This window comes from Lipophrys pholis (genome assembly GCF_963383615.2).
Source record: "Lipophrys pholis genome assembly, chromosome: 2".
In the NCBI taxonomy this organism is placed as follows: domain Eukaryota; kingdom Metazoa; phylum Chordata; class Actinopteri; order Blenniiformes; family Blenniidae; genus Lipophrys; species Lipophrys pholis.
The window spans coordinates 7,653,699-7,676,942 of NC_137636.1; the positions used below are offsets into that span (position 1 = coordinate 7,653,699).

Genomic DNA, 23,244 nt, shown 5'->3' on the forward strand with positions numbered 1-23,244 from the left:
CCATCGTCTCCTCCTGATGGTGTTACACACAGACGCAGAATATGCGAACGCACAAACCTTGGATCCATCCACGCTGATGATGCGGTAGCTGTTGCGTGTGCTGTCATAAAAATAGGAGACGGTGACAGCCTGCTTGCTGGCAGGAACCCAGTTCTTCTTGGTGGTTGGGTCGATCTGGAAGACGTGGGCCCGGGTGGTGTAAATCGGCTGCTCCCTGAAAGGCGGGGGAAAGAGCAGAGGGACAATATGAGAGTGTTATCCACACATGAAACACAGCATCTGAGTACAAATCAAGATAACATGCATGCAGTCTCATAAAACCGAGGCCAACAGTTGTGGCATGACATTAACTCCTGATAACTGCACAGCAGCAGGTCTGCAGCGGCGAGGCGCGTGTCTCCAGAGGTCCTGATTCTGGGTGGACTCAGGACGGGCGGGAAGGTGAGAATGTAACACAACCCTCAATCCTCATAGCAACTCAAAGCCATTAGCAGGTAAACACTCCCTTCACTCTCATGGGACAGACACCCAGCAGCCGTAACATTATGACCACTGACGGGTGAAGTGAGTACCATGTATATTCTTTTCATCATTGCCACACCTCTTAGGGAGTGGGATTTATTAGGAAGCAAGCGTTCAAATAGTTTTCAAAGCCAGCAAATTATTAAAGTTAAAAAACGTTTGTCTCACTACTCTGACTAATGTAATATACAGTTGCTCTCATTTTGGAGGTTTCCACCTCTTCATCTTCTACACATACTATATCGAAGTTTGGGTCATGGGGGGAGGGCGTACTTTGAAAAAAGCCATATGCACAGAAAGAACATGCAATCTCAAAGAAATGCCCTGAACTCGAGATTTAAAACAAGAAATTGTCAACGTGAGCCCTAACCAGCTCATAACCATTTGGCCAGCAAAGGTTGGATACGTTTATCTCTGCTTCACTTCTAAAACTTAGATGTTTTTTTTTTTCCTCTTACACAAGAGAAGCACGTAATGCATTGAACATTGATCGTATTATTCTTTTAAACTTGAGCCATTCCCTGAGCCTTACTGAAAAGAGCCATCTCACTTCTCTCTCTAACAGTTATGAACTCTGATGGGATGATGATGTCTTCAATTCAAACTCTGAAATTAAACTAATGACAGCACTTTCAGAGTTTCAGTCACCTTAATAGAGCAAACTACAATTGTTCTGGGACACATTGTTATAACATGACTTGTTAAAAGTTGAGTTTTCATCTTCCTCAGTTGCTATGCTATTGTATATCGGCTTAGTGCATATGATAAAACATATATACTTAATGTTCTTACAGAAGAAACCCTAAAAATAATCCAAAAGTCAGACAAAATCTATTGATGAAACCTTGCAATGCCAGGAAACTGTAAATACTGTATGCACTGAAAGTTACATGATTGTGTTAGGAAACTGATCAATATTGTTCCATCTATATTTGAGAAGGTAAAGTAATCTCCCTCCTATAATGAGCAGCTCGTTGCTCCGGTGTGTCAGAAGAGCATCAGTGTCATGGAGGAGGATCGGGAATCAGGGCGCCTATTAAACTTCAATGACTGCAGACTGAAAACACAGAGGAAATGCTACTCCTCTTTATGACATCCACACACACATTACCCACACACTCTCGCTAGAAACACTATGATTATCTTCACTCTGTCACTTGTATGCACACACATACACACACACGTCCAAAGTTACACGCTGAAAATCCCCATTTCCTCAAGTTTTCTAAGTCTCAACGCAAACATTCTCATTACGCTGAGATCTTGTATGCTTCCTTCAGCTGGTGTGATATAAAGTGAAGCTACTGAATATTTATCTTTTCCATTTTCAGCAATGGGAACAGCAGTCATACATGTTCACTATTATCACTCTTCTCATGATGAACCATGTTGTCAAATTTTTTTTTTAAATCATACATACACTTTAACAGTAGAAGATCAGAACATCTTTGAAGGGTAAAACCCAGTTGTGTCTCATTAACGGTGAGGCTTCACACAGTCTGGACCCAGCTGGTGTGAACTGCCATATGGATTAGCTCATTTCAGAAGGTGCGGGCTGAGGGTTGAAATGCTCTCCCATAATGTTCCAAGAGTGAGGAATAATTATGTGGAGTGGCTGATGAGAGGGATCAGAGGACACCTGAAGAACTTAATAATAGTTGCAGGTGATGAATATGGGGGTGACTAATAGGAAGCACTCATCCTGGTGAGAAATAAAATGTCAAATGAAGGTGTGTGGTTACTTGACTGCTCAGAAAACTTCTCAATAGCTTACTTCAAAATGAGGCGGAATCACTTCAATACGTCTTTCACTACTTGCAGTGAAGACACAATTTATTGGATCATCCTGGCAAATATTGCTCATCCAGCCGCCGTCATCTTAGTGATGTCATGAGGACAACTACATGAAATACCAGGCTCAACAAAACAAAAGATCAACCCAAGGTGTGATTTTGTGATACGGGGATGTTTTTTCCAATGACTGCATTGGTAATGAAAACACATTTTATTAAACTAGTGAAAGCCCCTAACTGGCACCCATGAGTTTCATTCACTGCCTTTGGACGAATTTGACTCTGACAGACATAGAGGTACATATATCCCGTTAATGCCCCCCCCCCCTGCAAATCGCACTTCAGTTCCATCAACTAATCTTGTATAACAGATGTCTCAGACATGCAAGACGAGGCATGAATGTGGATAAAGAGACAATTCAATCCAATTCTTCCACAAAGACATTCACTTAGTTGTACAAGTGACAGGCACCATTGTGTGAATAAAAGGACAATGACAGCTTTGGAAATAATAACGTAATCAAAAACTGAGATGCATCTGCCACATAAAACATGTGGGGTATGATCATTTTAAGAAATTACTGGGAAGAATTGTTGAATGCAGCACCATTCGAGAGTTTAGGGAGGAAGAAAAAAAAAAAAGAAGATTCACACAGTTAAACCATCTGAAGAGCGTAACATTGAAAGTGTGTTGATGCCTTGTCCTGGAAATCAACACAGTCCAATTTATTCACACATCACTGTAAAGTAGGTGGAAGAGAGAGCTGAGTGGCATATTAACAACACGCACTCTTGGCTGCTATCCATAGCGATGGTGCACCCACAAACTTTATATAACAATGCGTTTTGGAATACAACAACTTCAATTCCTCCAATTCCAGGTCCCTGCTCAACGGCGCTTTAAAGACCAGCAACCTGATTGCAACGCAATCAAAACAGCACAGAGCACCAAACTTTAACGTCAGTCTTGAACTCAGCCCAATGAGGAAATCCACCAAGTTTAAACATTCTGCACAAGTGACAGACGCGCAAAAGACTTTGAATAAGGTTGATTGGCATAGAGCGGAAAGATTGTAATGAACTGAATACCCCCTTCATCTCTGTGGACAAAACAAATGTACAAATTTAGCCGCACGCACTTTCTGTGTCCCAACTCTGGAAATGCAAACTTTGAAGACTGCATTGGAAGGCACATCTGTCTCAATCCCATAGCTTCAACCCAACCCAGAAATCCTCCATTCCCAAGACGAAAGAGGATTCAAAGGGGAATCCTTTGCAGCCTCAAATATTCCAGGAATGTGCTAAGTCAGCATAACAATACAGGCATTCCTGTCTGACGTACATACAAACCCCACCCAACATTAATAATTTATTTTCTTATGTGCAACAAACCAGAGTAAATCTGATTAACGAGAAAGGAAAACACTTTATATTCTCAGCTCAACCAACACTGTCCACTTCAACAATCACAGGTACTGATTATGGAATATTTGGTATTAACAATGCTAATGCTTCTCTAACCTTTACCCCTAACCTAAAATACCATGTGGCTGTAACGGCCAAAGCAACATTTCAAGCTTTAATAAAGCCAGACTGCATTTACGCAGCTCTGGGGAGTGATAACGCTGGTGCAAACCTTCCCAGCAACTGAGGCATAGCGTGACCATGACCAGACTGAACTGCACATGGATTGTACACTGTTTTTCCACACACTATGCACTGCATGTCAACAAGCCAATCAGATGGAGCCCTCGATGGCATTCACAACAGATCAGATTTTATTTCATTATTTCAACTTCACATCATGGTGGCAACAGACCTAAAGCACAAAAAAAAAAAAAATCAATAAAAAACCGATGAACATTCTGGTGGGAATTGCAAATGTGTGCATGATAAAAAAAAATTTAAAAAGAAGGAAAGGAAAAACAACGGCACAGTTTCATCGGGGTCGGCTACTTGGGTCCATTAAGTGAAAGAGCACCGTTACTTGGAGATACAGATCTCCAACCACAAGGACATCAATATCACATACATGTTGGTATTTATCACAAATTATAATCGCGACTGTAATGCACAGCAACCCTCATGGCATGTTTGCCCTCATACCTACTGTTAGATAACATGTACCAAGAGCACGCAAGGAAGACGGTGTCAGAGAGAAGAGCCGGATTAGGCCACAACTTTCCAGAATCTGTCTGCAGACACTTTGTTTGGTTCCTGCAGACTACCCAGACTGAGAAGACCTCTTCCTTCAAAGAAAACAGCCCCTGAATTCATACAAAGCTACTGTTAAGTTTGTGGCATTAAAGCTAAAAATAAAAGAATAAAAAAGAAAATACATAAAAATACAGTGACCTTCATTGACTCATGAATTAGTATTGCTCATTCTGAAGCAATAAAACACCTTTTTTTTTTTTTTTTTGAAGCTTCAGCTGATCAGCGTGATAAAAACTTAATTTGTAATGTTTTGCCCTTAAGCAAGCGGCTCTTCCAAAATCCTAGCTACTTATGATTATGAGAATATGGTGGTGATGTGCTCTGTCTAGTTATAAATTACTAGGTTTAATAATTTGTCCTTTTAATATTTGTTGGATAATCAACTGTATTATTGGTTATGCCATGTACAGATTGTCCACTGAAATCATTCCAATCTTCACTGTGTCGCACCTTTTCCACTTATAAAAATCTGCCACGGAAAAGCGTTTACACACAATTTCCGATAATGCAGTTTTTGTGTTGTGTTGTCGTGGCATTTCATATTGTTTCCTCCACCTTTTTTTCCTTTTTTTTTTTTTTTATCTTGGCCTGCCATTTATTTTCATAACATGAAGGGCTTCGGCTAAATGTGTGAAGTGCATACAAGGGTGTTAGTGGCGCAGTCGCACTTTGTTGATGCAGCAAAAACTCTTCACGCTCAATAAAAATCTTTACAAATCCTACATTTTATGAAGCACAGGCATGCACTTGAGAAAATAAACCTACATCCATCTCATCCGAGAGCTTTTTTTTTTTTTAAGAGCAATAAAAATAAATCCAAACAAATGCCAAGAAAATACACCCGGACTCTCAAGTATAGCTCCATTAACAGGGTGCAGATGGTGTCACTGTTGTTACAAAGCTTTCCAACAATGTGCTAAATGACTTGTGCAGAGCACAGTTAGTTCAGTATTACTGTAAGTGGCTTACTAGGACGTACTGGTGGAAATTATGTGACATGGGTTGATGGGCAGCACAAATTCATGAGCTAATAAAGCTTCCGCTTCCATCGGGATTACGGTTCTCGCAGAAATGAAAGCCTAATAAATTCACTGTCCCCTTTAAGCCTAATCTGAGTCTTTATCTGCTTTGGGAACAACAAAACCCATTTTACAGATCGGTTTTGTCGCTTCTCACACACACAAACACACACAAACACAGACACGCGCGCTGACCTTTGCAGCGGCAGTGTCTACAGCCAGCTCACACTGGCAGGGGGAAGACGAGCGAAAGGGCACCGCTGAACACATGGATGCACTCACACAACTGTTGGTGGAATCCAGTGATCTGCTTTTCTCAGATAAAGAGCATTAGGTTGATTGATTTTACAGGATACAAAATAAATAAATAGACGGCAACATTTGGGACTTTTTTAAATGCTGAATTATTTGTCCCGCTGACTCGCTGGTGCTCTCTGTCCCCATCTGGCGCTCTGAATAATTTACAGGTGTGTGTGTGTGTGTGTGTGCGTGTGTGTGGCGAAGAGGTCTGAGTTTGTCTGCACCGTCTGTACCTACGCACACCTACACACCCACCTCAGGCCCATCCACAGCGATGATGCAGCAATCATGTTGTGTTCGAGCAAAAGGATAAATTAAAAACGAACGGACGTGCTGACAGCCAGATACCAGAGGACTCAAACAGTTTTCAAAGTTTATATATGTGTGGAACTTTAAGAGCGCATCATCTCCAACTCTGCCCATCAGCCTTAGACCGAAAACTAACTTCAATTTACAGTATAAAACAGCTGAATTTAAGCAAAGTTTGCTCAGAGGGGGATTATTATGATGCTTAAAGGGGACATTTTAAGATGATATGGGATGACACCATGTCCTGAGAGGAAGTGTGAAAAACAGCAGGCAGCTTCTCTCCTTGACTTAAGACTTTGGATGATGATGTTAATGCAAGCCGTTGCAGTCACGTTGCATTTGTGTCTTTCTACACCTGTAGTGACTGTATTTTCTTTTCACTATGCAGAAAACTGGCCCCGTCCACATTCCCGGGTGAAAGAATCTACTCCGGCTTCATTCCCCAAACAAACTTGGCTCATCAATCAGTCACCCAGACCTCTGTCAGACGTCCATGAGTTCGGGGGGTGTGTGAGGACAAACGCTAAACGAATCAACGTTGAGTCTCGAACAGCCTTTGTAACTTGTCAGCAGCTTCAGGCATGTGGGGTGCTTTCTTCATATCCCAACAGAAAGTGAATATCGTGTCACTGGCTCCAGAAGATGTACACGCATAAAACAGCATTTGGAATTATGCATGAGTTAGTATTCAACTTGACAATAAAAAGCAAAAACATAGTTATAGGTTTTAACCACAATCTCAATTTCAAATAATTATTTGCAAGACATATGTGGCTATATACTCAATAGGCTCAATACATCTGCCAGAGTCATTGATCAGCTCTGGGTAAAGCTGACAGGGTCGTCACGTCTGCACCAGCAAAAGAAAGCTAAGTACCAAAAGGACAGAGACTAAAGCAAGAAGCGAGCCAGGGTCAACATTGGACAACAGCAAAAACTGGCAAAACTGAATTCTTGGACCACTGAAGCTGCAGCTTTTACATTCTGTCAAACAGGTTAAAAACTGGTTTCCTTTTGGAGTAGTTTCCTTTAAAACGACTGAGACAGGAAGTAGTTCTAAAACATCAGGAATGACGGTGATGTGCTGCATTCGCTTGATTTTTCTGCATGAAAATGTTGGATTTCTAGCCGGGGCCTTCCGCTCCCTCCAATGTTAGATTACTTTGGTTAAAATGTGCAGGAGGATCAAGCGGGATAATGCAGTAGCATCTGAAATGTAGACAGTAACCACGCTTCGGTATTTCCACACATACATTAATAAAGCTGCTGATTCGTTGTAGCGCAGTAAAGGTTAATATCTTGTTTCTTGAAAGGCGGGTTGCTTCAGAAGTGTCGAGTTACTAACCAAAAGGGTCATATAGAGATAGCATCAAAACACATTATCTTCAGTTTTCTTCTGTGTTCGGGGTGTGAAATGGGTCATGAATGAATAGACGAGTTAGTGTGAAGCACATTCAAGTCCAGACCCTACTACTCTATTCAGCTATAATATGATATCGCTATTTGTCTTCCTCCGCGCCGGGTCATCTTCCTGTCAGGAAAAATGCACCCCCCCCCGCCCCGAAATCCTCCAGCAGTAAACATCAAACTGTGGAAACATTTTCAGAGAAATGCACCACAATGTTGTCAATCGACCTAATGGAAACCCACAACATACAACAAAGTCTCATTAACAAAAAGGAACCGGCATTATGAGCAACCAAAGGTTTTCTAGAAAGCACAATTTCCAGGCAGTAGCCACATTAATTCTACATTAGTGCTTTTCAACACATTTTAAATGAGACACACACAGACAAGACGATCAGGGCCGTGTCAGATAACTTTCATAAAATCATTATATCACTCCCAGAATATGTAGAAAAGTCGGTCCTTGGGCCTGCAAGGTTTGAAAAATACCAAGAATTTGCCAATCCGACTGCTTAAAAAAAGAAAAACTTTGGTCACAAATGCTGCATTAGCCACTTGTCAAACATTCACGGTGCAGTAGGTGGAGAAACACCGAGTTGGAGCACTTATCCTTCCTCGCTTTTCTGTCGGTCCTGACAGCAACAGACTGAGTAACAATTGGCTTTTCAGGAGGTGAAGCATAACAAAAGAACATCTTCTTCAATATCTGTCACAGAGACAAAATGACAAACAACTATCCCGATCACAGACAGTGCAGATCGGGTGAATCTGGTTAAAAGGTAATAAAAGTCAGAAACTGATGCCAAGCACAGATAAATCACTTCACTTGTTAGTGGGCTGTGCAAACCTGCAAAACGATCATGTCAGATGAGCAGACTTTAAAATCTGTGGGACAGAGAGACACAGAGAGAGAGAGAGACAGACAGACAGACAGACAGAGAGAGAGAGAGAGAGAGAGAGAGAAATGGATTTTGTCTGTGTGAATGAACAAAGTAGGGAGGGGGAAGCTCTTTAGATTCATTACTGAAGCACCAGCTGGGTTTTCCCTGTAATAAACAAGCTAATGATGTCAGGAGGCCAAAGAAGCGCAGGTTTACCCTCCGATAGTGTACGCAATAACCTGGATTCCTTCTGAGGGTGACAGGATATATATATATATGAAACAGACACCATCTCAGCCCAACAGTTACATGTTTTATTGTTAGCCATAGTAAAAGGTATAGTGTGGGTAATCTATGTTTGCACACGGAGTATCCTCTAAAATGGATTTCAAGATTTACCTCACCCAGGAACACCTTGATTTCACCTAAATAAGAAAAAGAATCACATTACATTTTTATTTTCTTCATGTCATCAGACAAAAATCAATTATTTCAAGAGTGAAACAAGTCATTATGGACTCCAGACTATGTTTGCTTTGTTTATCAGCATCTTCAGGCTGCAGCAACACTTTCAATCAACATCAGCTATATGCCGACTTTACATGGTCACTTTGTGTCAACGTGCTTGAGTTCTTGCTATTTGAAGGATCAGATCATCCCCATACAATTAACATTAAATAAAGGTGAAATATGCCAAGAATATCCGCAGTAGAATGTCACTTACACACTTCATCCAATAGCTTTGTTAGCTAGACTGTTTTTTGTAGGTTTTTCTCTTTGTTCAGAGAATGTTTCCGATTAGGAAGACGGAGGACTTTTCTGCATGATGCGACAGGGTTGCCTCCTGCAACTACCAGTCGTGCCTTTCCACCAACATTTTTCTCAACCCACAGCGCGTGAAGCATCACAGGGTGACGTTATGTAACAGACATGCACAAAGTACGGACAGCGGGGGCCAATCTGATATGCCGTTTAGTGTTTACATGGACTCTGATGAGGAGAGTTACAACACCTTCTGCAATTTGATTGTAATTTCAATGAAATAGGGCCAATCTAGTCAAATAAACAAGTTTAGATGAAGGGATTTTAATTGGATAAGCGCTTGAAAATATTATTTATCGTTTTTTGTAATTACTCACCCTGACAGAACTATAGGAGACAAAAGTCACATCATGTAACAGAGAAAGATAATGTCTGAAAATAAAAAAAGAGAATGATCATTAACTGACTTGTATATGGCTGCATTCTTTGGAATTATTGCATATTTAGTTGATTTGCAAGGTATCCTTTTTTAAGACTCATCTAAAATCTATTGACACACGTAATCCAAGCAAGGCTCATGTAGCGCCCACCCCCCAAACTGACACTGGGCAATCTGTCCCCCTGGACAGTCCATCATATGGAAAACACAACACATTCACCCCTTCAGGCAATGTCGTGTCACCAATTTATATAACAAACATGCCACCAGATCGAAAGAGGAACCTCTGTGGGTGTGGGTGTGTGTCTTTGTAGGAGTTTGGGGTTCCTGTGCCGTCATGGGGCTGTGGTGGCAGGTTCATTCTGGAGTTGTTTTTATTTTTTTGTCTAGGCACAAATAAAGTTTGATTGCTTGTCCGGCAGCACTTGGAGAAAACCCCTGAGAGAAAGGCTCTGGTGCACAATGAAACTCTGTGGTGAGAGAAGTAACCACTGCATCCATGTCAATTTAAATAATTCAAAAGGAGTGTGTTATTTTTATTTTTTTTAATGCCGTTCAACTTTAAAAGATCATTAAAGGGAAGAAACTTTAAGATTTTCTCTCACTTTGACACTTTTTTCTATTTAACTCCCCACATGAGTTCTTGTTCAAAGACCTTTGTTTGTTGTTCACTGGAAAAAACGATTTAATTTAAACAGTTAAACTGAGTATACTCTACATTTTTACTGAACTGGTAATGGACTGGGATATCAGACCTGAAAAGTGATTAAAGAAAATATGATTTAATCCCCGTTTAAGGTGCCATCAATAAAAGTGACCCTCCTTTACAACAAAAGGCTGCAAACCAGATTAAATCCAACCACAGCGGGTGGCCTCTCCACCATCCTGGGGTGGCAAAATGTAATGCCCAACCTAATCTGAAAGCTTGAAGGAAAGGGAAGTGAGGAAGTCTCCTCAGAAGCACAGCATGGCAGCAGATGGCCTCCTCGGCTTCAACCATCTGGTGAGAAGCCGTCCAATCCGCCATCAGTCTGTCCCCTTTCATTAACACGATACTTCAGCAGCAAGACCTGCTCCTCGTCCCCGAGCACACCTCTCCAGCACTCGCTCACAGACAGGGAACACATACTACGATTAGGATTACAGTGCACTCTCAAGCGACGGCAGCCAAGAGACCCACTGCCACGTCACATGTCACACAGCCTAATCAATGAGCACTAAGCCTTCGGATGTCACTCTCTGGCCAGCCAGGAGATTATTATCTATCCCTGTGTTAGGACTGCTCCCTGCATGGCTTACTTTAAATAGCAATATGCTGATTGCATTGCTCTCTGTGTGACCACCACTTATTCAGTAACAAGCGACTTTCGGACAATCTGAGCTCTATTTTGGAGTCATTTCAGAGGTGCACTGCTTGAGCTGCAAAATGGTATTTAGAAATGAAAAAAATTCTATCTTACTGTTACCATCTGAATTTCCTCACCATATTAAATTCAGCTCTAGAATAACAGATTTATTGGCGACTAATGACATGATCATAACCATCTCAAGGTCAGGAGATCAAAGATTCCCAACAAAAGATAAATTTCCAAGATGTTTCATAAGTTTCTGCTTTATGATTAAATTCCCAGTTATGCATTGAGAAACATCAGGAGCAAAAGGGCCTGAATCCTGCAAAAACACGACCAACGGTCCCCAGTGCCCACCTTCACACACTCTTACCTACACAGTATGGTCACTTGAGGAAACACTCACTCCATCAATACCAGCTGTGATCAAGACGGATTAAAGTGGACACAATTCTGAGGTTTCAAATTTGATATCCAACATTTAATGTGACCTGAGATTTTACAATGAACGAATTATTCAAATAATCTGCAACGAGGTTTAGTCATTTCAAGAACAAACTAGTGGCAAACTATTCATTTCTGTTTGGCACTTGGGAGATTTGTAGTTTTTATTTTGCCAAAGCCAAGGAAATGGACAATATTATGATTTCAATTCTGATTCAGGGAACTTTTCTCATATCATATGCATGAGAAATGTGCATGCAGTGTTTATAATAGCATTATTTGGTGCTGAAATTAAACAATTACCAACCAACAGAAATCAGTTTCCTCAATATCGAAGATGTTTAGTTTGCAGTCGGTCGGGCCGGTTATCTGTCCAGCGTGGAACCCCGTTCGCCATTGGTTAACTGGGATCAGCTCCACGCGACCCTGAGCAGTACGAAGACACCATGAAATAGATGGATATCTGCCATCATGTAGTCATCATGGGAGACTTGGTAATCTACTGACAGGGAATTTTAAAAATGATAATAATGAAGTATTTCTTAAGCAAAGCTGTTAATATTTACTGGTTCAAACTTCTTATTTCTATTTATACCATTTAAAATTTCCATCAAGTGACATAACTTAAGGAATTAAAAGTTGATTCAAAAAAGAATACTCAACATTTAAAATAGGTAAAACCCATTTCTTAGATAAAAATAAATATGTAGGCTTTTTTTTTTTTATAGAATATTACAAGATTTGAGAGGTTTGCTAAAACAAACCATGTTAAGATATCGCTGTGGGATTCACTGTATATCGCGTATTTGTTCACACGAAAACCTTTTTTACTGGATAATAAAACTATCATTTGCAACCCGAAATCAATCCTTCAAGGTTTACAGAATGACCTGCTTGGTGAATCATCCAAAGAGTTGCTCATTTTTTCCAATGTAAAGTCGAAGTAGCAGGAGTGCGTTTACTGGTCGGCACCGACTTGAAATGGGCAAACCGTTTGTAGGTGTGTCGTCATGCCTCAGCATGACTGCCATGCTGCTGCTGGTCCACTGGGCAACCTATGAAACACATCACAACCTTCCAAACCGGCTTGGTGAGTGCTCAGAACTTGCAAGTCAAGAAAGTTGAGCTGGTTACTTAGAAATGGGAAAAAAACAACATGTCAACTGAGAAGAAAATAAAAGCAAAAAAGTAATTCCTTCTTGCTTAATATGTGTAAAATAAGTGCTTAGCACTCACACATCACCTTCTGTTTTTCTTAGATTAATCCAACTTTAATGCCACAAATGGAAGAATTTCTGACGTTGACATAAATTATTCAGAGCCATGTTTGACACCCACATAAGATCTTATTACTGTTGTTTCCCAGTCAAATGTTCAGTGGGGCAGAAAATTGTTAATATGTTGATGTGAAGAGAGTTAATGATTGCATAACTATGGCATTGAGTCACAGAGTCAATATTCTCCCCACAGTAGACTAAAGAGGCAAAATAACGCACTGTAAACTACTGTGGGAGTACACGCGCACACAAACGAAAGAAAATACACACACACTCCCAGAATTAGTGGGCAGTGTTGACTCTGACACCTCCATATCATAACCCTCAAAACCCGTGGTGATAAGAACTGCAGAAGAATCCATCCAGAATCTTGCTCCTATAAAATACACGGGGCCATAATTAGAAATGTGTCATCAAGCATTGTCACACATTTAATCGAGATACATCATGGACGACTCACTCCAGCAAGAGTCCCATCCTGAATTTCGCCCCCAAAAATCTGTCAATATTATAGTAAATTAGGGTCTTTCCCCGCGCGCAGACAAGCGCTCGGAACAATAGCGTTTATCCACAGGCTTTCCAGGGGGAGTGAGGCAGCTGTGGAGGTATTTCTCCGCGTTTTCACCGCACAAACACGCACCGAGCAGGTGTCATGAGAGGCGCTCTGAAGGGCAGCGCGCTCTGGATTTACTCACCCCATTGCCGCGGACTTGAGGAACAACTTCTATTTTCTCTGCAGGTTTTATTGGCTGCACGTTGGGAGAGAGAAGCGAGGGAGAAAAAAAACAAAAACCCTGTGTTTTAAAAGCCCCGATCAAAGTCCAGAGACGATTAGTGGTCCAAAGTGTTCATAGCCCGTGTGCCAGCTCCGAACAAGTCCTCCTGGCTGAAATAGGAGAGCACTTCTTCTTCTTCTTCTTGGTACAGTAAAACTCGACCGTTCGGCTCAGTCTCAACTGAAGCTCCGTCCAATTCACCAAGTTTTTTTTTTTTTTTTTGGTTAACCCTCCCCTCCTCTTCACTGTTAAATCCCACCTCGGACGGGGCTCCCCTTTCCTCGCTGTCTGCGAACAGTCTTCTGAATTAAGTTGATGCTTGCATTTCGCAGTTTGTTCCTCCCCAGCGGGATTGCGTCTCACTTGAAGGGCAGCAGCAGCGACACGGAGCGGAGCGGCTTCCACCTGCCTCTCCTCCCACACACTCGCTTTACTCCAACCTGCAGTGGATCTGCGGTTTTCCTCGGACTTTAAGACCACGGAACAATTCAAGTCTGCGTGAATAAGACAATAAACCAAAAATAAAACGACCCGCTTTGCCCTCTACATTCAGACGCACTTACATGTTTCAGGAGTTCATTGGCTTCCAGACGCACTTTCTGAAATTTAGTAAGAACACTGCTCAAATATACTAAACTCCATTAAACTCATTTACTCAAACGCATGTAGCCGAGCTGGCAGCTGATAATCGTGAAGTCCTGAACCGGTTTGATATCTTTGCTCATTTTTCCCTTTGCCTCAATTAAATTAAATTAGAGGCAGGTGTGCGCAAAAGCGGAACCATTGAATTACAGACAGTTGTTCATCTGGTACAAATGTGAGCACAGATATTAACAGACAGGTCTTCTGATTGTGTTATAAACTCAAATTCAATGTGCTTTTCTTATTTTGAAGGTTATCCTCCATTTGAGTAAGGACTTAATTTTGACGTTTTATTGTAACTATATGAGAATATTTTCAATTTACTGAGAGAATGTTTATCTTGATTTTCAGCCAATGGTCACATCTCATTACAAATTCCAACTACTTTTTTTATTATCTTGCAGCGCAATGTGTGTATTATGGGACTTATTTGAAGCCTGGAGCCAATTAGATTATCTTCAAAAAATCATATTGTGTTATTCCCTACTATAAAATCACGTTTAATAATGAAAGATATACGTTTAATAGTTTTTACAAACGTATTTATTTTCATCTTGGTGAAAAGTTTAGCTAATTTTATTTCGAACCCCTTGAAGTAGTGGCACGCGCTTGTCCTCCCGGAACCAGACATTTACAGACGTTTATTCCAGCGGAAACATTTCACCGACGTACCAGCATTGGATTTCCATTTCGGATGCGGAGATAGGTGATTTTTCATGTTAATGTGGAGATAAACTTAATTCCATCGTTAAAATGTGCTTTTTCAAACTTTGGCTTTGTGTGAAGTATTTTTATAAATGTAAAACCTGTTGTGTTTGTACCGATGGCTCACCCTGTGCACTGCTCTTTTGTTCCGTTTTTATAGTTCCGGATTACGCATTGGCGCAGTTTAGAAAAACAACTCTCATTATAAAAATAGATTAAACGTATCGTTGTGTTGATAATTATACATATATATCATGCAACATTTTTGTGACTATTTTTTTCCCCTGTGTTTATCGCAGAATGGGCGAGTCAACGGAGAAGTCTGAGAACTACGAGGAGACGTTTGCAAACAGGTTTACTTCAGAGGATGTGGAGTACCAGGAGTATTTGAGCCGGCCAGCGGACCCCCCTCCCATCGTGGAGGACTGGAGGGGTCGTGGAGGAGGAAACCAAAGAGGCAGAGATAACAGGTAGCTATTTCAAAGACTTGGCTTTTGCTTTTTAGTTGCTCTTTTGGACGATCTGGTTGAAAATGGATAATAGTTTGTATATCTATTTCCTATACATATAAACATACATACATACTGTGGTGTATTAATACTGTTTATATGTGCATTAAGTTTGACCTTGTAGACTTGCCGTAGTTAACTCTTGTGTGCCTACTGCGCATGTCTTTTGGCGGAGGCAGCTGGTTAACCCCCTTGTATCAGGTTGTCTATGTTGCTCCCAGATATCTGAATAATAAGTAGTGAAACGCGTGCCTCGCCTCGTTATTGAAGAACACCACACATACATACAATAAAGACGAAGGATTACGTCCATCCGTCTTATTTCCCGTTTATTTCCTATGGAGTCACAGTGGCGTTATAAGGAGTAAGGAAGCCCAAACATGGTGACGACCAAAAGGTGATGACTATCGGCGACCATTAAACAGAGAGCTTTGCTTCATCGCTCAGCTCATCACAGATTTGAAGTTGCTGATCTGTGTCCCAACTGCTTTACACTCTGCAAGAACCGTTCTAGTGAACGCTGAAGGCCCTCATTGATATAACTACCATCTTTTAAAAAATAAAATCCAAGTATCTATTTCAGAGTTTCAAAAACCCCAGTGAATCCTGTTTTCTTACATTGTTATCAACATTCATTTCCACCTACATTACTATCTGCTATCTGTACTGCCTCCAGTCTCTGTTGATAAGTGCTTTCTAATTTCTCTTCAAGGTACCAGGATCGCCGTGGAGGCCATGGCTGGGGAGGAGGCAGAGGCTCTGGAGGAGATTATCGTGGGCACCAACAGTGGCATGACAGAGACAGGAACTGGGGGCATGGGAGTGGGTATCAGTCGGGGCATTCAAGCTCCAACCAGGGATACAATTCTCATCATCAGAGACCTCATTATGATCGTTATTAATATATACTCTAGCCTCTCAGGTATTCATGGAGACAGTATTTTAAATAACAGTTTTCTGACATTGCAGTATCAAATGTGACAATGTGCTATTGTTATTTCTTTGGCGGCATTCTCACTGTGTCCATGCCGGAGCAGTATGATGCGCTGCATCAAGTTAGAAATACATAGCGGGAAATGTGACAATAGGAAATAGTATTTCTTGTTTAAACCTTATTTGCTTTAGTCATCCTTAGTTATTACCACGTTACATCTTCTGTTTGCATTTGTGAGAGTCTCCATGATGACTTAATGGTAGTTTTTATTGTTGGGACTCACATTGTAAACAACACTGAAAATCACTTGCCCTGAACATTTCATTGTCTGAAGATCTCATGTGAAAGAAATGGAATTGTTTTGTTTTCTACTATTTTTGCCACCACATTCTGGCATACTTTAATATTGGATCGTTATAAATTATACAAGACAGTGTTGTGACAAAAAGTGTAAATCTGAATTTCAATAAATCTTCCCTTTATGATGGATCTTTTTCAAAATGTTATGAAAGCACATACAGACTTATGAATTAAACTGCTGTCAATAAACATGTATTTTCATAAGGAGCTCCCTGTAAAGTTGTCTTTAATAACATCAATCAATCTTAAAGGGGTAACTTCATTGATAGTCTATATTTGAAGGAAGTGTTATAAAACATTGCATATCTAGTGGTACATAACATTTATAATTGAATTTAACGTATTGATATCTTCCCTTGGCTTGTTAAGTCTCACTGTGCTGTTGAGTTGCTCCTACTCTCTATATATGGTCTATTTATTTCACATTTGTAAGATAATTTTTCCTTGACAAACACTAGCATGTAATTAAGTGTAACCATAAGCAATTTATGGCCGTACTTGGGCCTCACTGAGGAATTTCTGAATATGAGTCTGGGCTCGTTTGCATGTTCTTCCTACATTGGTTTTCCACAGGAAGGCTGTTCAAGCGTACAACTAAAAATACATCCTTGATAAATTAGTCTTGGCTTCTAAATTGGCCCTGTGAATATGTGACTACCTGAATGACGAACTCCTTATGCATACATTTGCCCAGTGTTATGCCTGAGCCTCTTGTGAACCTTGTCTGGCTAAAGAAAGAATAGAAACAGTTCTGTCCCTGTAAATACCAAGTGGACCAGAGGAGGAAAACATAATTTCTTGTGCTAATTTTAGCAGTGGCTCTCAGCCTGCCTGATAACACAAAAAGATAGGTTTCTCGGAGGTGTGTGTGTGTGTGTATGTGTGTGTGTGTGTGTGTGTGTGTGTGTGTGTGTGTGTGTGTGTGTTGAAGCTGCTGAACCTATGAATTTGAATAAACATGCAAAAAAAACAACAACAAAGCTCTGGTCATTGTTCTCAAGAAGCGGGTCTCGAGGTGGTCACACCATCTCAAACTATGTAAAACTAAGGTTAACATTAATACAGTGACAGTAAGTGTCCCTATGTAAGAGCTCAAGTTGCACCATTGGTGGTCTTACTGTTTAAAGTCACTGTTAATATCATGTAATCTGATAAATGTTTTGAAAAAAATATATACATAGACAAAATTGTGTGGCTTTGTTTAGCTGCCTCACCTCTTATTTACCTGTACTTTTTCTGTTATCTTAGGGGCAAACCATTTAATGACATCAGCGTCAGTGCAGTCTACAGTATACAACTCACATACTTCAGTAATTACTTTAACATGAATTCAATTATATGTTAAACAAAACGAGTTTGCAGTTCTGATTTTCATGTGTATGGGTACTATTAAACAACTGTCATTTGGATGTTTGGCCCTAACGGTAACTTATTTTACTGTTGAGATGTTACTAAATTTTAAGATTGAGTTGTTTCTATTATGACAAATATCAAATAATCTATGATCAAAACCTTCATCTCTCACTATGTAATCAAGTCTTTTCATGAAGATGTAATTCTCTATGAAGTCTGATAAATTAGAACTATATTAAAGCCACACTACTTCATAAGTCGACATAGACGACCAGACATCAAACCAGGTGGCCTGTTAAACTGGGCTGTATGTGGAAGGCAGGCAGTGTTCACGGTTTAAAGCCCAGAAGGACCCCAACACTAATAGTTCATGTTGTGAAAAGCAGCTGAAATATTCATGTGCACCATTAATACGTTATTACTACACGCATCACTGACTCTGGCACACGTAGCTCATTGCCCAAAGATGTTAGCACTTATGCTTCTCAGTCTATTTACAGCAGCTATCTGAGCGGTAACAAACACTAACTTTGTCAGCCCTCCCCATTGCTTCATAGTACAAGCAATAAACCTTTGCATTGTTTCATCACCGCCTGGATGCCATTCTGTGTTTTCTATTTTTAGACAAGACGAGGTTAACAGTTCATTTGGACTTTAGCAGTGCAATCAGCTGTGATGATAAGGGAGGCGGGAGGAAGGAGGTTCGGGCAAAAGTGTGTGGGGGTTGTGCTGAAACTGGCAACGCGACAGAGAAAACTATCGTCACAACTGTAATCAGTACAGATTAGAGGATCTTCACCATGAATACTGCGACTTCACACAGCAGCAATGTGCTGGACAGAAACGATAGCAGCTAAACAAAACAAACAAAATAATATAAAATCTGTATTGTGATGACATTTGAAGACATCCAGGGCCACACAGAGGGGCAGTGACCATGTCTACCTGATCAAGTCTTTCAATATGGTTGGTGCAGCATATTTTATTCTGCTGCAGTTCAAAAGAGACTTTATATTGTAATTGAGCTGTTTGTGGCTCAGTCTTCCTTTTTATTTAATTTTTTTGTGATACTAATTCTTTAGCATACACTGTATATAAGTAAATCAGGTCATATCACCAGAGAAGCATCTGTTCTGCGATTGTATTCTGCAACAAGTAGCCTTCAGCTCACTGGTTCCTTCTTAAAATGTTATGACCCTGAAAAGTTCTGATAAAAACTGTTGGCATTTATTGAAAATAAAAAAGTATTCTTTTCAAGACAAGAAATCGCAAAATACTGCTTTTCATCAGATTATCCCAATGTAAGCCAAATATGACAGTATTAACTTTACTTTGTTTACTGACATTACTATAATGTTAAAACTCTAGTGCGTCTTGGAGTTTGAGTCAGACTTTTATCAACAGTGTTTAAGCTCGAGGGCTTCGTCATAAAACAAACTAAAGACGGTTTGAAAAACAAAATAAAACAACCACTACTTGTGTTCACATATCAATCACTGTGTCCCAGGCAGTTGTTTGTTAAGTTTGTGATTATGCAGCTGGAAGCTGATCGAATTTGACTGACACGAGGGTGATAACCTATAAAAGCCAAGAGCGGCCTCATCATTTCATAATTGGCTTAGTGTTCAAATATTGAATGATACTACTAAGAGCTGGTCAACCATGTGCCTGTCAACGTTAGTGAAGCCAAAGAAAAAAAACTAAAAACTACTGAATTCAATAGAACACGTCTATAGAATTTATAGAAGTGTTTTCAATTGACAGGAACTCATGCTTATGTTAATGTCAAACTATTTTGGCGAGAAAAGATGAGAAAATTAGCCATTAAACCTGCTAATAGTTGCATTTTAGCATTTTCCATGTGAACACCAACAGAAACGTTTGGCTCAATACTAATCCTCAGACACATGTATAAGGATCAGACACTGGCAAAGACCAATCCCGAGAATGGCGTGCTAATATGTGGTGCCACAGAGCATTAAATACCTGATACTTATTCAATACGATCATTTTATTTAAAGAATGTGAAACATTCAGAATTCTTTTATGAAAACCTTTAGTTCAGGATTCAATCTACGAATTAGCTGGTGATGAATTCATGAACCATTTCAATGCCTCCTTTTAATCAAATACATCGAGTCGTGTGTTTTATTTATGAAGCTTCTAATGCATCAGGAGGCTTAGAGAGTGTACGAGAAAGAAAACAAAGGAGAGAGCCAAAATGAGGGACCTCTGAGAGAATACCCTCAGTCTGGTCTGCCGCGCTGTCAGGCTTCATGTGGCCCTTTTGTGACGATGCAATGTGACAGCAATGGAGACAGTGTGCTGGGGGCCATGTCCTTGATGATGAACTCATCCACTACAATCATCCCTCTGCCCTCTCCCTCTATAAATGCATACACACAGACACGTGTGGGCACAATACACAACGGGCCTGCGCAGCAACACACAAGCCCAGAGACGTCGCATCCCCCAGCCCCTGCAGCACTCAGCGACCTACATCTGGTGTTGGAGAGTACATGGGGGGGCTAAGGTTGCGCCGGGCCGGCCAGCCCTCAGCAGACAGTGTGGATAGTGTTCATGCAGCGCATGACGTGTGCGAATGGCAGAATACTCTTACTCTGCTCTTTGTGTTGAAAAATAAAAATGCCCCCAGCCCTGTTATGCACATACAAATAGGCACGCGATTGTACTTTATTACATGGACACACACGTGCAGGTACTGACTCAGCACGTGAAGTGAGTATGAGAAGCACAAATAGGGCCTTGAAATTGCTGCTGCAGAAAAGGTTTGACGACATCTTGTCCTCTGCTCATGCCGCCGCGTGCTCTATAAGTTAATCATGCAGCTGCTTAGATCGCCCATGTTCAGAGAGTGCACTCTGCTACCGGGAGCAGCTCGTTAATCTGATTATGTCCAGTTGTATCTCCACTGGGACTCAGTGGTGGAAGAAGGATTCAGAGCCTTTACCCAAATAGACTAATCAAAAAAAAATGTATAAAACACTAAATAAATGAAAGCACCATAATCAGCCAACTAGAAGGTGACAAAAGTGTTGAATTCTATATTCAAGTAGAAGTACAGATATTTCTGTAAGACAAAACATTGATGAAAGTAAAAGTATTTGCCTTCTTAAGTTAAAACAAAAAAGTTCTGAAATGTACATATCTCCAAAGTAAAAAGTAAAAATGCAGGCTTTATTATTTTTTTTCCATCTTCAGTACATCCAGAACTCTGCTGCCCGCCTCCTCATCCACTCCCACTCCTGTGAACACGTCACCCCGTCCTCCAAAACCTCCACTGGCTCCCTGTCCCACAACACAACCAGTCCTCCTCCTGACCCACAGAGCTCTCCACAGCCAAGGCCATTATTAAGGCAAAAGTAGTAGTTTTGAATTTTTTGTGGAGCAGATTGAGACTTTGAAGCCTGAGAAGGGTTCAAATACACACCCCTTTCCTCAAGTGATCAAAAGATGAAAAGACCAGAGGTTCAAGCAGATAAAACTGTTTTATGAGTTCTGACTTATGTATGCATATGTTCCTTAAGTTTAGCTGACCGTTTTAGTCAAGTTAATCATTTCTCTGTCCAGTCAAAAAATAAAAAAATGTACCATAAAAGCCATTTCACAACTGTGAATAAAGCAGAAAAAGTCTTTTACTTCAAACTGTTGGTCCAAGAACTTCCTGAGAACCGTCTTCTGATCACCTGAGCCGTCGTCCGAAACATCTGATCTGCTTAAGTTAGTGCTTTGCTCCTGGAACAAGCTGACATGTCACTGGAATATGCTGAACCCCCCCACCCCACCCCATGAAAATTTAATCAGTGCAGAAATGAAGCCGGTTGGTGAATTGTGTTTGCAGGGTATGACATTTTTCGTTTTTCAGCCCCGTCTGCACTTATTGCCAACAAGGCAGCAATTAGCCTGAAAGGATGACAAGCATCAGCGCCCTGCGGAGCCCGTCAGTGATCCACTGCTGAACATTTTAGAATAATAATGAAAATCAAACTCAAAGGGCACAGGTTCAGATTTTTTAATAGAACAAGTGCTCCCTAACACACTATTTGTCTATCTTCCTCCTCACCCGATGAAAAGTTTAAGTCACAACATAAAACCTTGCTCTAATTTTGATTGCAGTTTTCTTAGCATGCGCTGCTAATTTGACAAAAACAGAGCAACCCCTTGGACGACAGTTTTATTGAAAAATGCTCTTAATGTCTTCACGGTTATCCTGCTGCTGGTTGTATCAGGTCCTAACACAACTGGTGATGCAGTTTTGATTTATGAGCCCGGTGTTTGAAATCCACTTTTACACATTTAAATTTTAAGAGCACTCTTTTTCAATCAGAACATCTCTTATTATTACTCAAAATGCCTGAGCAAACGGCGGAGAAGATCCAAGATACAGCAGCTTCTGGACCGAGAGTAGTAGATTAGATGAATTATTGTGGAGGAAACTGGTTGAGTCGGTTTTCTCACACATAGAAAGGAATGGGTTCCCTGTTTTGTAAAGGTCTCCTTTGTAAGTTCAGAATAAAGAAACTGGTCCTTACTTACACCCGGCATTCAGGTTAATATGTGGTGGAGAGGTTAGAATAACAAAACAAAACAAAAAGTTATGAAGAGGGTAAATTGAAGAGTGGGCTTCATTGTACACATGGTTTCAAGGTGTTTGTCCGGGTGTCTGACTATGAAAGGTTCGATCTTCTCCTTCTTCCTATTTTCCTCAGGTATCCTAAAGTTACATTCTGAAAAAAGGAAAAGGCCCATTCAGACCCAAAATAAAGCTGCTTATAGTTTCTCTGCAGTGTAGTGGTTACATTGGCTGTGTTTAATCCCAATTTATGATATCACTTTTTTCATTTTACCAAGTCGAGATTATAAAACAAGGAGGGAAGTTGTTTTTTTTAAAAACTGACAAAGTAAAAAACACGTCCCTGAAGAATACTGTCGGTCCTGATATATATATAGAAACAATATAGACGTCCCTGCATACACAGTGTCACATTGGATTAAAGATGTGCTATTCCATCTCAAATGGGAGAAAATCAGATTCAGCTTGAAACGTTCAGAAAATACATTTTACCAGGTGTGGAGGTCTGTCCTGAACTTTAAGTTTTTTTTTTTTTTTGTTTGTTTTTTTTGTAACTTTGTTCAGTCAAAACTTTAATAAATATATTAAACACACCAAAAAAAGAAACAAATATAGAAATGAAAACAAAACAGATTTGAACTGAAAGTCTGTA

At 40.4% G+C, this 23,244-nt stretch overlaps 2 protein-coding genes across 3 annotated transcripts in view; one reads left to right on the top strand and one right to left on the bottom strand.

The window, feature by feature from the left end:
• Positions 1 to 14,205, bottom strand: part of homer2 (homer scaffold protein 2) — a 33,453-nt gene extending 19,248 nt beyond the window's left edge. Inside the window, exons 1-2 of one of the 2 annotated variants that reach the window (XM_080458008.1) lie at positions 13,415 to 14,205; positions 58 to 214 (exon numbers count right to left, since the gene is read on the bottom strand). In XM_080458008.1, the coding sequence (XP_080314134.1) occupies positions 58 to 214; positions 13,415 to 13,419 (162 nt within the window). In that variant the 5' untranslated portion in view covers positions 13,420 to 14,205. The remainder of the gene's footprint in view (positions 1 to 57; positions 215 to 13,414) is intronic. The other variant, XM_080458009.1, reaches the window with a different exon arrangement.
• A 606-nt stretch (positions 14,206 to 14,811) lies between these two features.
• LOC308106323 (RNA guanine-N7 methyltransferase activating subunit-like) lies at positions 14,812 to 16,394 on the top strand. Its single transcript, XM_080458011.1, has 3 exons — positions 14,812 to 14,843; positions 15,142 to 15,312; positions 16,064 to 16,394. Exons 2-3 carry the CDS (start codon positions 15,143 to 15,145, stop codon positions 16,251 to 16,253), a joined length of 360 nt encoding a protein of 119 aa, XP_080314137.1. The 5' UTR covers positions 14,812 to 14,843; position 15,142; the 3' UTR covers positions 16,254 to 16,394.
• Positions 16,395 to 23,244: the final 6,850 nt, after the last annotated feature.

What these genes read in the sequence shown, in the direction of transcription:
- LOC308106323 (XM_080458011.1), top strand. Translation starts at nt 15,143, where the DNA reads ATGGGCGAGTCAACGGAGAAGTCTGAGAACTACGAGGAGACGTTTGCA. An exon ending in CAAAGAGGCAGAGATAACAG is followed by an intron (nt 15,313 to 16,063) that starts GTAGCTATTTCA and finishes TTTCTCTTCAAG; the next exon opens with GTACCAGGATCGCCGTGGAG.